This window comes from Sebastes umbrosus, chromosome 3 (genome assembly GCF_015220745.1).
Source record: "Sebastes umbrosus isolate fSebUmb1 chromosome 3, fSebUmb1.pri, whole genome shotgun sequence".
Classification (NCBI taxonomy): domain Eukaryota; kingdom Metazoa; phylum Chordata; class Actinopteri; order Perciformes; family Sebastidae; genus Sebastes; species Sebastes umbrosus.
The window spans coordinates 37,194,220-37,208,792 of record NC_051271.1 but is presented as its reverse complement, the minus strand read 5'-3'; the positions used below and the strand labels follow the sequence as shown (position 1 = coordinate 37,208,792).

The window sequence follows — 14,573 nt, the reverse complement described above, 5'->3', positions numbered from 1 at the left end:
TTCAGTTTGTTTTCCCTTTAGAAGCTGGCATTGATGTCCCTTTAAAGTCATACTTTCAGTCGTGGCGCCACACTCAGAGTGAGCCTCAATAGATTACAGTATGTCGTCGACCATTTATATTCAGGCCACAGCATTGATCTCATGACCAGTCCCACGGGGTCAGCGTGTTCTAATCCGTCACCTCTCCGCTTCCACTCATAACTCCTCTCAATCTCTCCCCGCTCCCTGATAGGATTTACACATCGTCAGCACTGATGAGAAGCAGGTATTTGCGGCGGTGCAGGAGTGGAACCAGAACGACACCTATAACCTCTACTTGTCCGACACCAGAGGGATCTACTTCACCTTGGCCATGGAAAATGTCAAGACCACTAGAGGCATCGGAGGGAACCAGATGCTGGATCTGTACGAGGTAGACACCTAAAATAAATTGGTCACCCGGGGGGGGGATTCATACAGTGAGTTTTTCATTGATTGAATCTATGGGAAGCTACAGGGACTATTATTTCTTAAGATCTGCCATAAAGTACAGGCACATGCAGGTGGCAACACACAAACGGTGGAGCAAAAGGTTTTGTTTTGTTTTTTTCTGATTGCTTCTGGTTAAACGTGCAATACATTGAGATTTGTATGTCCCATTGCACAAAATGACCATACAGTAGGGTGCAGCAATCGATACCAGTGACCCATCAATTCAACAACAAGGGGATGTTCAGGGGCAGATAAATAGTCAATACTAGATGTCATATAGAAGTGGTGTACATCATCTGAAAGCTGGGAACCTGAAGATTAATTTGAGATGCAGCTCAGCACTTTGTGTCAAGTTGTTCTAGTCATAAATCAGAAATTCCCATGCTCTATTATGTCTCATAAGTTGTTGCAGCAATTTTTGGTTTTGATACCATTTGTTACACAGATTTGGTGCTAAATTTAACCATTTTTTACCACACAAGAATTGATACAAATGATCAATAATCTCTCCAAAATACCAACTAAGATACCAAGACCTTGAGGAACACCATAGAAAAAGCCATGCTGTGATTTGGGATCAAATCTTTTGACATTTGGATATGTTTTGAACCTCTTTTTTGAAACTTGACCTTTCTGCAAAAATGACTTGTGGTGACCTCTAGGATAATCACAGCGTTGTGAAACTAGCCACGAACTAGAGACCTAGAGCATTCAGAGGATGGATGGCTTTTCTAGCTAGATTGACAATAAGAGTGTTTCTGGGCAGTTTCCTGAACAGAAGTGCTCACCATCTAATCGCCAAAAAATGAAATTCTTGCAGAAATCTCCAAATTTAAAAATGTTTTGATATCAAATTACAGCATGGCTTTTTCTATGGTGTTTCTCGGTTGTCCTTATGCAGCAAGTCCTTGTACCTAAACAACAAATGGGTCGTTTGCCAATGGCTCCAAAACCACATAGATGACCGTTCCATTTAACGGTCGCACGGTGGCAGTTTTTTAACACATGACCATTCTATTTAACGTTGTGAAATGGTCTCAGTTTTAAACAACTTGTTGTGAAACGGTGCTTGATTATGTATAGACAACAAAACACCTTGGCTAGGTTTAGGAAAAGACCATGGTTTGGGTTGAAATAAGTTATTTTGTTACGTTTGTTATGTCGTACGTGATGTGGTTACGTACAATAATAAAGTGCATTGATTTTTGGTTTTACATGGGACACCATGACCTCCTCCCTCCCTGTCACAATTACTTACGTCCACTAGAGTTCGCTGCCTAACAACAAACGTAAATATGGGTCGTAATTTCTGCTCGCACAGACAACCTTTACGGACGCATTTTGGGTGAGGGTGGCTTGGGATATGACAACATACATATAACATTTGCAGTTATGTTTCTGGCAACCTGATTAACTGGGTCTAATATTCATTTCAACTGTCTTTTAAGTTGCTAAATGCTCCTCTAGATCCACTGGTTAATCGCCTAGTCCTGCAGGTAGTGTACCGTCTGTTAACATTAAATATAGTGGTCAGTACAGCTTTAAGTTATAGGTTGATGACTTAGCCACAGCTAGTTAAAAAAACAGTAACTACAGTCGATTAGTTTGGTTTGTTTGTGTTACATACACAGACTTGTCTTACATGCATACATTTGCATTACAGGCTGTCGTCGTCCATCTTCCTGACAGCAGACATACGCTGTATAAAGAGCATGCTTAATGGGGCTCACTGCCATGCACCTCTGGACTTGTTAGCTTACCGGCTAGCCACTGTATGTGTTTGCATTAGCATTCATAGCAGGAAAGTAGATTTCCCCTCCTTCTCCACTCCCTGCTGAACCCAGTTTATCACTCCTACACTGGCAGGTGTGGCTGAGAGAGTGAAGGAAGTGAGATATTGGCCAGCAGTGGTGGCAGCAGTGTGGTAATTAACAATGCCATTACCTCTCTCCTGCACGGTATGTGGTGTGTGTGGCAGCTCCTATTACCATGCAGCAGTAAAAAGTATTTCAGCGTGCAGCATGAGATGATAAGGCGTTTTAATTACATTTGTCACGCGGTCACAGCTCCGCTCTTGATCAGGAACCTAAACAACAGATAGATGATGCACCGCTGTCTCTGATAAATCAGACCCATTACACAGGATGAGATATATGCTATGGACCTCATCCCATTTATTGCTGTTAGACCCTGACAAACTGCACTTCACGGACCTAATGTTCCAGAGAGAAGACACAGCTCCAGTCAGACCAGAGGGGGAGACAGCAAAGTATGTGAAAGTTGTTTTGTTCTTCCACTTGGAAGTCATGTCTCTTCCCACCCAGAGGGGCCTCTTTTTCTCGCTGCATCCTCCTCCCCTAAAATAAATTATGCTATTTCCAAACATAAAATTGCACAATTATCTCCTAAATTAGAAGGATTGTTTTATTGTCAATCAGATTGGATAAGGGCACATTCTGTAATCATGAGCCTTTGTTGTGCAAGCTAATTTTTCTGTTGACATCGGGGCTCTACATCACCCGCTAAACCTCCCTTCAATCTGAGAGGTGCTTTAGCAGGTGGCTCTCCGACAATTATCACTCTGATTGTCTTGGGTTCACTGTATCAAAAATCATTATCTCTCTCTCTCTCTCTCTCTCTCTCTCTCTCTCTCTCTCTTTCTCTCTCTGGCGTCGCTATAAACAGCTCTGAATGATTGATTGAAGACATGAAGGGGATTGTTGTCATTGAAGAGTATTAGATGATCTGGATAATGGTGATACTTATTATGATGTGGCCCCTCATGTTTGTGTTTTTTTTCCTGCCAGCACTCTTAAACTCACAAGGCTGTGATTCAACAAATGAGCCATATAATATATCGTTGGAAGATGCTAAATTGCTTCACATTAAATAACTGCTGATTCTCTGTTGTTAAAAAAAGATGCTCCATCTTACTGGATAACAGCGTTTTCAGATCGGCAGCCATGTTTGAAAAGTGAAGCCATAGTGGAAGTGCCTTAATGGTCCCATATTGTAAAAAGTACGATTTGCATGTCTTTTATATTATAAAGCAGGTTTAAGTGCTTTATAAATACTGTGAGAGTATCGAAGCGCTCAATATACAGAGAAAAACACACAGCTCGTATTCAGAAATTGTGCGTTTGAAACAAGCCGTTAGGATTTCTGTCCATTTGTGATGTCAAAAATCTACAATATTTAGACCATTACACGGTTTTAAACATAAACCTTCTAAATGTGTCCCAATTTATTCCTGGTTGCAGTGTACATGAGTGACATCAGCTGACAGGAAGTAAACGGAGCATTTCAGACAGAGGGTAAATACAGGTATATTCGAGCAGACAGTATGAGGAATATAAAGGTTTTTTTTAACATTACAGCATGTAAACATGTTCTAATAGAAACACAAAATACAAGTATGAACATGAAAATTTGTGTGATATGGGACCTTTAAACCTGCATTTTTTTTCTAATAGCCAGCATGGGGCGACTCCTCTGGTTGCAAAAAAGAAGTCTGATTGTATAAAAATCTATGAGAAAATGAGCCTATACTTCTCACTTGATTTATTACCTCAGTAAACATTGTAAACATGAGTTTATGGTCTCAATCGCTTCTTCAATACAGCGTGAAGTTCATTTAGTAAATTATAGTCCCATTTAGAGTCAAATAGACCAAATTAGCGACAGCCAAAATGCCAAACTCAAGGCCTCAGAACGGCAGCCACGGTGACAGTATACGTTCACTTCTTATAGTCTATGGTAGGGGCCCTTCTCATCTCATGTGATCATTCAGTTTCATGAAAATCAGAAAGTCTTAAAAAGAAAACCTGGTTAACACAACAATAGCACCAAGCTGATGGATGGAAGACATTGATGTGGTGTCTGTTTAGATTTATGGTGCCTTCAATTGAAACTTGCGAGCTGGTGTTTACAACACGGGAAGTCGTGTACACGATATGCTTGGCGTTCAAGTGGTTAAGTCATGAGAACACCGCTGCTAAGCAACGGCAATGTTAACGTTGCTGTCGGCGTCTAGAAGCCACAGAGGCTAAAGATTTAGCAAGCTAGCAAGTAGGTAACATAATGCAGTAAATGCAAAGGTATGACAGAAGAAAAAGATGAGGCAGTTGGGAATACCAACATTTTCCTCAGACCTATTATAAAAGTACGATGAAAAACAATATACGACTAAAATTACAATATATTCTTATTATGCACCAAAATATGAACTTCCATCGCCATTTCCGTCAACAAACAGGTCACAACTCGTGAACTCTGAGTTTTCAGAAACTTTCCACTTACGAGGTTGTGAATACCACAAGAGGGGGGGCGTTCATATGGACTCTTCTCATAAACGCGGTAAACACGATCCCATTTGAAGGCCCCATTATTTCAAAACAGTGTCAGTTTTTAAAGTGAAACTTGCAGTGGCATTCTGTAGAATTCGGAATAAGTTTAGAGCTGCGCAAGTCTATATTTTAACATTAACAATGGTTATTATGGTCAAGTTATTATGTGGAATGTAAATGGGGTCAATTGTGGTGAAAATAATTATCACCCCTGTCTGTAGTTCCTTTCAGCTTTATAGACCTTTTTTAATCTCTCTTAGCATCATTTATCTCATTGTTTTGGTTTGACGCTCAGCAAACACTGGTCTCACAGACAGCTGTTTTCATTTAAAAAAAAAAAAAAATGAATAAAAAAAAAACTGATAAACTAACTGTATGCTACCAGCTCATCAGTTAATGCAATTAAAGTGGCAGTAGGCAGTATATTTTTGGCATAATTGGGCAAAAATTCCATAATATTCTTTCAGCATATTGTAATTCAAGTATTCTGAGAGAAAACTAGACTTCTGCACCTCCTCATGGCTCTGTTTTCAGGCTTTACAAAATCTAGACCGTGACGGGAGACTTTGACCAATCACAGGTCATATCAGAGAGAGAGAGAGTTCCTATTGGCTGTGCTCCGGCTGGTGGGCGGTGCTTGGTATTTCCTCAACTGATCTCAACATGGCTGCCTGGTCATAAACTTTCTAATTTTACAGCTAAACAGTACACTACAAGATGTTTCTGAAGACATTTGAGGTGAGAAATAGGCATTACAGGAACAGAATATTGATTCATATTTGATCAGCGCTGCCTAGTTTGACCGCTTTGTCTTTCATAGACGACAGCTGGACGGCAGACTCCAGATCAGCTCTGACTGCTTGTTTTCCTCCGGTCTGTGAAATCTTGCAGATGACATTAGGAGCACCAGAGGAACATGATTTATTTCATTACCTGTCTCATGCACTACTGTGAGGATATAGTGTTTTATAAAATTAACTTTTTTTATCATATTTGCTGCAATTCTATGCACTGCAGCTTTAAGTGCAAAGTAGAGCTCAAATATACACAGTTAATTCATTATATATAATGAAATATAACAATTCTGATAATTGATTAATGAGTTGGGTCATTTATCAAACAAAAATCCCAATTATTCTCTTGTTCCAGCTTTTTAAACTTATTCATTAAAGATTGAATAGCTTTGGGTTTTGGTCTCTTGGTCTGACAAAAAGCAAATTGAAAGAAGCATTTCTGGAGCCCCTTCCACCCATTCGGGCTCTATAAGAAGGAAATAAATCATTACAAAAAGGGAAAAAAATATGCTTTGAGTAGGATGTAGCATAAAACAATTATAATACCAAGCTCATGGTTAAGAGTAAAAATCCCTTAAAGGGACTATTTGTAACTTTCAGAAATGCTTCTTAACAGCGACACCTGTGGCCGTGAAATCAACGAAAGTCAGCGTCGGGCTCGCGCTTGCTCGCTCTCAATATACCTGAACGAGCATCACTCAAAACAGTGAGGCGACACAAGTCAGCTAAAACCACAATATCACTCTATATTTCAGCTGCTTGGCAGTAATGTTAGCTGACCAGACGAAGGTCTCTCCATGAACATGATTTAGATCTGATCCTAGTGTTGGCTTTTCCTGCCTCAGTGCAGGCTGAAGCAGCGAGGCTCTGCAGCGTGTCTCCCTGCTCTCTCCGCCCGCAGCCGGAGAGAGCAGAGGAGACACCGGCACCCGGTCGGTAACGAGAAGACAATGTAAATCTCTGTAGAGCTCCGTCACTTCACAAGACACGGAAAACCTCTGTTGGTCTGGAGGAGCTGCAGCAGTTATTTCTGCACAAACGTCCCCTGTGCATTCACTAGATATTCTCAGAGCTACACTAACTCTTCTGCAGTGTGTAGTGAACGCGCGTTCACGTCTAGAGGTGGAACGAGCTGAGCTGTCTGAGTGAAGGCGAGCAGGCAGAGGAGGAGGGTACAGCGGCTACACGCGAACGCGCATATGCGAGCGCGCATGTGTGACGACCCGCTACATTTATGCACGTACAAAGTTACAAATAGTCCCTTTAATAAATAAGGGCTAATGCATTATAAAAAAAAAATGACACACTTTGGGGATCTTGACAATGAACCCATACCAATAAATTGTCTAATTCCACACAACCTTCTAAAACTAAAACCAAGCTATGCAAACACAATGTAGAAAAGAACTGATGGATCAATTGATTTGAGAATAATAGGAATTAGTTTTGGGAACACTGCTTCACAGATACATTTGATCTACAGTGGTATCCGATGATGCAATAAACTGCAACAGTTGCATTTCAGTTTTCATATAAACTGGAAAAACAAAGTTCGGAAACTTGTGTTTGGTGGATTATTTCTCTGTTGTTACAATGCTAATGGTCATTGTATTTTACATCGTTGGAAAGCCTGTTTATTTACCTTCGCAATGATGTCCAACTTGTAAGGATCATGCATTTGTGGGATGAGCGCACAGCATAGCGTTCTCCACGTCGTCTCCATACTTTGACCCTGCCATCCAACTTTCGCAGACAAAACCTGGACTCATCACTGAACATGACATTCCCCCACAATGTTTAGGTTCCATTGTCTGTGTTGTCGACACCAGCGCAAACGGGCCTGACGGTGAAGGGCAGTCATTGCAGGCTTCCTGGTAGCCTTATGAGAATACACTGTTTACCATTGGCAGAGCATTTTGGCAAATATTTCTTGGGCGCTACCCACATAATCAGCTGTGCTGCTCATCACACAAATGCATGATCCTTACAAGTTGGACATCATTGCGAAGGTCAATAAACAGGCTTTCCAACGATGTAAAATACAATGCCAATTAGCATTGTAACAACAGAGAAATAATCCACCAAACACAAGTTTCCAAACTTTGTTTTTCCAGTATATATATATGGGTATATGAGTTTTATTTAGATTTGCTTGAAATGCAAAACAAAGGGTCAGGGCTTCCATGTACAGTAAATGCTGACCCATCGAGTCGCCCCCTTCTGTGCTATTTAAGAATTCCCTATTGTATGATAATAGGACTAAGTCGACAGAGTCCAGTGCTGTATAGAGTCGAAGCATAAAGAGATGTGTGCTGGTAGTAGATCTGAACTGAGTTTCAGAGGTCATCCTCTGCCTCGAAATAGGCTGTGTGGGAAAACATTGAATATAAAATATTAAATGTAAGAATTTTCACTGTTCAGCACTCGTACATTATGGTCAGAGTTATGACTCGTGCTTCATTGATGCTAGCAGAGATTATTTAAACCAGCCAGGTGTTCTTTCTGCGGGTACAATCTTCATGCTTTATCCTCCTTTTTCATTTCTACACACTCGGCATTCAGCACATGGCAGGACTGCGTTAAAGGTGCAGTGTGTACAGTAGGACATCTGGTGGCGTTTAACGGCGAGGTTGCAGATTGCAACCAACTGAGACCTTATTGAACTTCTCCCGTGTGCCGAACGTGAAGGAGAATTACGGTGGCGGGGCGTGAAAATATGAAAATGCGAATGACCCCTATCTAGAGCAAATGTTTGGTTTGCATGGCGACCGGCTCTGCGTAGTTATAAAGGGCTCATTCCAAAATAACAAAAACACAACGATTCATATTTTCAAGTGATAATACACTATAGAAAAAACATACTTATTAATATTATATTCCATTTCTGCCAACAGATTACATACTTTTCATTTAAAATGTCATTGCACAGGAGGCAAATAATAATTTCTCAAAATGTGGGAGTATTCCTTAAACATAGGGTTGGTAGTGCTGTTCAATACATTTTTTTGTTATATTTGTTGAAATTCTCATTACATTCCGACAATAATCAATACAAAATCTGGTATCTGTGGAAGTCACAGGACTCAGATAATCCTTTCCAATCATTTCATTTGGCCCGAATGTAATGACTGGATGGACTACCTGTCTGTCTAACTACCTGCCTGCCTGCGCAACACATTGTCACTTCCAACTCGTCAAATACTGCACCTTGGTCCGTGCCTCTCGGCATTGAAGATGCATGGGCTACCCCTCTTGTGTTACTTTTTCACGGACTGGGGACGGCGTGCTCGTTACGTTCATAGTGTCCATTCAAAATAAACTTCCGTTTTCACAGGAAGTCAGGTTTAGGCAACAGAACCACTTAGTAAGGTTTAGGAAATTGTCGTGGTTGACGTTAACTTGACTGACTAGCGACTCACCGACGAGTCACATGACATGAACAGCGGTCTCCTGGTTGAAAGTCTTGTGTTTGTTTGACCCATCCACCACCCCTTCCGCCTGCCCGCTATTACTTGCTACGACCGTCGAATAACGCCACGGGTGGGTTTACATTGGAGTTAGTTGAAAGCCCGGTTCGTCAGATACCGTTGCTAAAGGGCCCCTCCATGCTTCGGTTTCCATTGCCGAGGGTCACTTACCAAACGACGGTATTTGATGAGTTGGGAGAACAGGTTGGCCTGCGCGTTACTCTGTCATTGCACTCATTGCGTGTCACCGGAGTCTTCCACAAGCTGCTAGCTTGACAGCTGTGAGTACTAATAACAGCAATGTTCGTTGTTTACTTTCATTATGATATGGTTACCTTCATAATGATATTTTTTTGGGGAGTGGCTTTGGAGGGAGGCCTGAACGGACCGTCAGTTTTGCCGACTTGGCAACTTTCTTGCTATAGATTTAATGACGTTTGGAGCTAGTGCTGCTAGCTGCTTTCATTGGGAAAGAGTTGGCAACACTGGGGCTGGGTTTTTCAGTTAGATCATTTAAAAAAAAAATCTAGTGTACTCTTGCTAGTTTCTCAGCATAACTTACCCTAGCTTTAAGTGCTGGCACTGCTAGGAGTAATCTGTGCTGTAGGATAGAGATCTATGCCTGCGTCCTTCACGTCGTTGTCAAGAAAGTAGAGTGTGGGTGGTGTGAGTGATGGATAGAGAGACATGTATGCCGGTGGGGACACGTGCTTCTCCTTGTTTGCGTGTACAGTAGGTGTGTGTGTGTGTGTGTGTGTGTGTGTGTGTGTGTGTGTATGTGTGCGTGCACGTGCGATAGAGGAGGTGGAGGCAATAAATAATTGACAGGTGGGGTTGGCTGTGGACGTGAGGACCCTCGTTAGCCGCATCCATCCTGAGCGCCATGTTTCTATGACAATGTCAAATGCGCTGCCTATTAGTGCCACTTATACAGACATGCTCCCTTCAGGGAGGGAATGGAAACCCCTCACTATGGCAACCACTTGGAGTGACTCTGTCCTTTCCATTGCATACCATGCTTTGGTTTGGTTGAGGGATAAGTATAAAACCTGAGAGACAACTAGCAGGGAGGATTTTGGAAGAGAAGTGTGTATGTTTTTATATGAATGTGTGTGTATGTGTGTGTGTGTTTGGGGAGAATCGACTGACAGTGAGAAAACAGACAAGGTGTCACTTCTCAACGGTCATGATTTTGTACTGTCTGGATTGCCGAGATGTGTGAGGATATAATTACAGATAGCACTTAGCACAGAATAAGATAATGCAGCCAACTCTGCTGATGGTGTCTGCGAGACTGTCAGCCGCAGCGCCGAGAAAGGATAAGCACACCATTTGCATTTAACTGAGCTTGTATTGTGAAGATTGCTGCTTCAATACACAATATGCCCCTTTCTGATGAGAGCACTGGGTATGTTTTTTCATCTGCAATGGAGAACTAAACTGTTATGGGGAGAGGTAAAAGTAAAATGCACCCTGCTGGTTTTGCGTTAAGAGGGTAAAGATGAGATTCAACCTGTTATGTGTGTGTGTGTGTGTTTGTGTCTCTCTCAGGTGGCTGGAATCAAAGGCATGTTGATTGCTAACAAGAGGCAAGACAACCAGGTCAAGACCTACATGACCTACAATAAAGGCCGGGAGTGGAGGCTCCTGCAGGCACCTGCTGCTGACCTGGATGGAAACGACATTCACTGCATACTGGTAAGATACTGCTCATTATCATCAAAGGGACTGTTTGTAACTTCTAACACGTATAAATCATTCCGGATCGGTGTCCTATGCGCGCTCTCGTGTGGCTACGCTGTTCAGACTCAGTCTCCAACACAAACTACACGGAAGCACCAAAACCTCTTGGTTGTATCTAGTGAAGCCCGTCTCGTAACACAGTGTTGGCCGCGGTCGGAGGACGTGGGGAGACCGCAGCTTTGGTCTCCAGGGCCGGAGTCTCTGCTGTACTCTGATCCTCTGCCTGCTTGCCTTCACTCACACACCGCGCTCGTTCTCGCTCTTTCGCTCCACCTCTCACGTGCATGCGCGCACACTCCACACTGCAGAAGAGTTAGTTTAGCTCTGAGAATATCTAGTGAATGTACAGTGGAGGTTTGTGCAGAAATAAATGCTGCAGCTCCTCCAGACCAACAGAGGTTTTCCGTGTCTTGTGAAGTGACGGGGCTCCGCAGAGAGAGACGTTATCGTCTCCGACCAAAACTCCGGTGTCTCCCTGTTCCCTCCGGCCGCGGTCGGGAGGCTGAGGCCGGAAAAGCCAACACTAGAATCAGCAGTGATTCATGGAGAGACCTTCGTCTGGTCAGCTAACATTACTGCCAAGCAGGTGAAATATAGAGTGATATTTTGGTTTTAGCTGACGTGTGTCGCCTCACTGTTTTGACCGATGCACGCGCTTGTGCACGCTTTTTGGGTATTTTTTGGTATTATTGGGCTAAAATTCCATAATAATCTTTCAGCATTACATTTTTGGGTTGTCCATCTGCACATTTGTCTATCTTAGGTCTGCACGTACGTCTGTCTGTCCATCCGTACAAATGTCCACTTGCACTCAAGGATGAACTGATTACATTTTGGAGCTCAAGGGGTCAAAAGTCAAGGTCACTATGACCTTGTGTCCGTCCCATTCTCGTGAATCTCAGGAACGCCTTGAGCCAATTTCTTCAAATTTGGTACATTGTCCAAACGTTGGACCAGTGCCAGTTCGGGATTCGAACTGCTAGCTTTTTAGTTCATCTGTTTGATCTGTCTACGGACCGTTCTACCACTGACCATCTTGGAAATAAGCTGCAAGGCCATCTGACTCTGTAAAATGAGAAAGTTTGCTCCGGCTGGTGGGCGGTGTTTGGTATTTCCTCAGCTGATCTCTACATGGCTGTTTGGACACAAAATTTCTCATAAAAATAACTTTAATAAAAATAATAGCGCATTCTGCCCACTGTTGCTTTAATGGCATGTAACTATAGAAAACATTAGTAAATTATAAACTTATTTGTATCTTTGCAAGATCCTTGATAGTCCTGAAAGGCGCCACCAAATAAAATGTATTATTATTATTAATAATTATTTATTAAATTATGTGTTAACAATTAATATAGCCTATAGCCTAAAATGTATAAACACTGTATGTAGGGTGCCTTATTAGAAGGGTGCCTAGTGCCTATTAGTAGGGTGCCTTCAGACCCTTCCAATCATAAAAAGCTACATGAAAGAAAAAAGCTGATTTAAAATAAAATTTAAAAAACAATAAAATAAAATTATATAAGAGGTAATGTTGTCTCTCACTGCAACTTGCTGTGGCAATAAACCTATTATTAGTGTTCAATATAGGTGTTGGACAGAGAGACTCAGTGCTCTCAGCCTTGAACATCCTATGTTGGTGGTTGCGTGCCCACTTGCAAGTAATAAAACTGAGAAAGACACTCTTGTTTTTGAGTCCTCATTCAACAGAAATTGCCTCCACAATATGTTACACACTTTTGCTTTAAAAATAAGTCAGATCAGGTGCTCCGCTGACAGATCCAGATACGCGGCATGTGTTGACGGCGTGTCGTTCCTCATTAGACAGCCTCCCTCCAACTCAAACTAACAGGGTGACTGTGAGGAGGAATCATGTTGGAGACATTAGGGGGACTTCGTGCTGTTTAAGAGGTGATTGCGGGGCCGTGTGGTGTGGCTTACAGGTTCCCTGTGATTGCGCATTCATGTGACATTTTAATTAGTGCCGTAGATTCCGTTTTGATTACCCTGTTCAGTCCCACTGCCCTTGATGTCCTTACACCAGTGACACGCTGTCTGCTGCAAAGATGAAAGCCGACACTTTTTTTTTTTTCTGCTCTGTGAACAAATGTAATTGTCTTCTGTTGTGTGCATGCCCCGGAGACTTGGCTTCATACTTTAATGCAAATTCCATCGCTCTTTGTGTTAATGACAGATTAAATGCAATTAGCAAAAAATGTATGAAGGCACAGTTGGTTCTCTCTGGGAGACTAATACATCTGGCTTGTTTTGCGACGGTTTGTTTTTGTTCTACAATTTTTGTTCTGACCCCTATCATTTGTGAATTATGAACTATGAAATTGTGGATTGCATGATTCACAATTACACAGCGAGAATAAGATTAATTTATATCAATTTTACTGTAATTACTTTTCAACATAATATATCACCACTTAGACAAAGTGATATGCAAATGAGTGATAGTTTTCACATTAACATTTAACTTAAAGGGGACATATCATGCTCATTTTCAGGTTCCTAATTGTATTTTGGGGTTTGTACTAGAACATGTTTACATGCTTTAATGTTAAAAATGTTTTTATTTTTCTCATCCTGTCTGTCTGAATATACCTGTATTCACCCTCTGTCTGAAACGCTCCGTTTTAGTGCCCTGTCTCTTTAAGACCCCCTCCTGAAAAAGCTCTGCTCTGATTGGCTTGAAATATGGTGCACCTTTGCAAAGGTGGTTCTCAAGCTTTGGGTGGAGCAATGTTAATTTTGGTAACTAAAACTGTGACGAATGATGTTCATTAACAACCTTATTTTTAATTTTTGTATTTTGTATTTTATTATTTTTATTTTATTTTATTTCATTTTAATTTATTTCATTTCATTTTATTTTATTTTATTTCATTTTATTTTATTTGATGTATTTATTTATTTTTTAAGCTTGTTTTTTGTATGTGGGGTTGGTATGTTTGAGTCTCTCTGTAGATGTTACCTTTTTGTTTGTGATGAAAATGTAATAACGGTGACGATATCAAACATGCAATATTGTTGACGAAAAAAGATGAGAAGAAAATGTAGTTTAAGAGATACAAACTTTACCAAAATCTCTCTTTTGGGCACCTTCCACCATCTCATCCCCTGTCTCTGTCACTCTCTCTGTGTCTCCAACACACACACACACACACACACACACACACACACCCTGTGCTGCAGCGGTGGCTCTCAGTCCATCTCTTTCCTTCTTGTCTCAGCAGTCCTGAATTGTGCTATGATAATGCATAAAGTTGGTGGTTTGCAGGTCAGGTTCAGGTGGTTGAGTAATGCATATTTTTGAATGTTGGTCGGGTGGATTGGCTCTCATAACGGACCGGTAAGTGCGACTGAACCGCACATCATTAATGAGTCAAGTCAAGTCAATTTTATTTGTATATTGCCTCAGGGGGCTTTAAGATCAGTTCAGGATACGACACCCTCTGTCCTTTACAGTACGACCCTCTCATCGGATAAGGAAAAACTTAACCAAAAAAAAATGGAAGAAACCTCAGGAAGAGCAACAGAGGAGGGATCCCCCTTCCAGGATGGACAGACATGCAATAGATGTCGTGTGTACAGAGTAACAACATAATGAAAATACAACATAGACAATCCATATGACAACAAATAATACATCTAATGTGAGAAGGTGGATCCAGGAGGATGTCAAATAGCTTCCCAGTGTCGCCAAACAGATAGAGCCAGAGCAACACAACCTCCTCTCCACGCCA

General features: G+C 41.5%; 1 protein-coding gene across 1 annotated transcript in view; it reads left to right on the top strand.

Annotated features, from left to right (window-relative positions):
* sorcs3 (sortilin related VPS10 domain containing receptor 3) overlaps positions 1-14,573 on the top strand; it is a 296,330-nt gene that overhangs the window by 217,064 nt on the left and 64,693 nt on the right. Inside the window, exons 9-10 of the mRNA XM_037764124.1 lie at positions 233-412; positions 10,630-10,776. Of these exons, the coding sequence (XP_037620052.1) occupies positions 233-412; positions 10,630-10,776 (327 nt within the window). The remainder of the gene's footprint in view (positions 1-232; positions 413-10,629; positions 10,777-14,573) is intronic.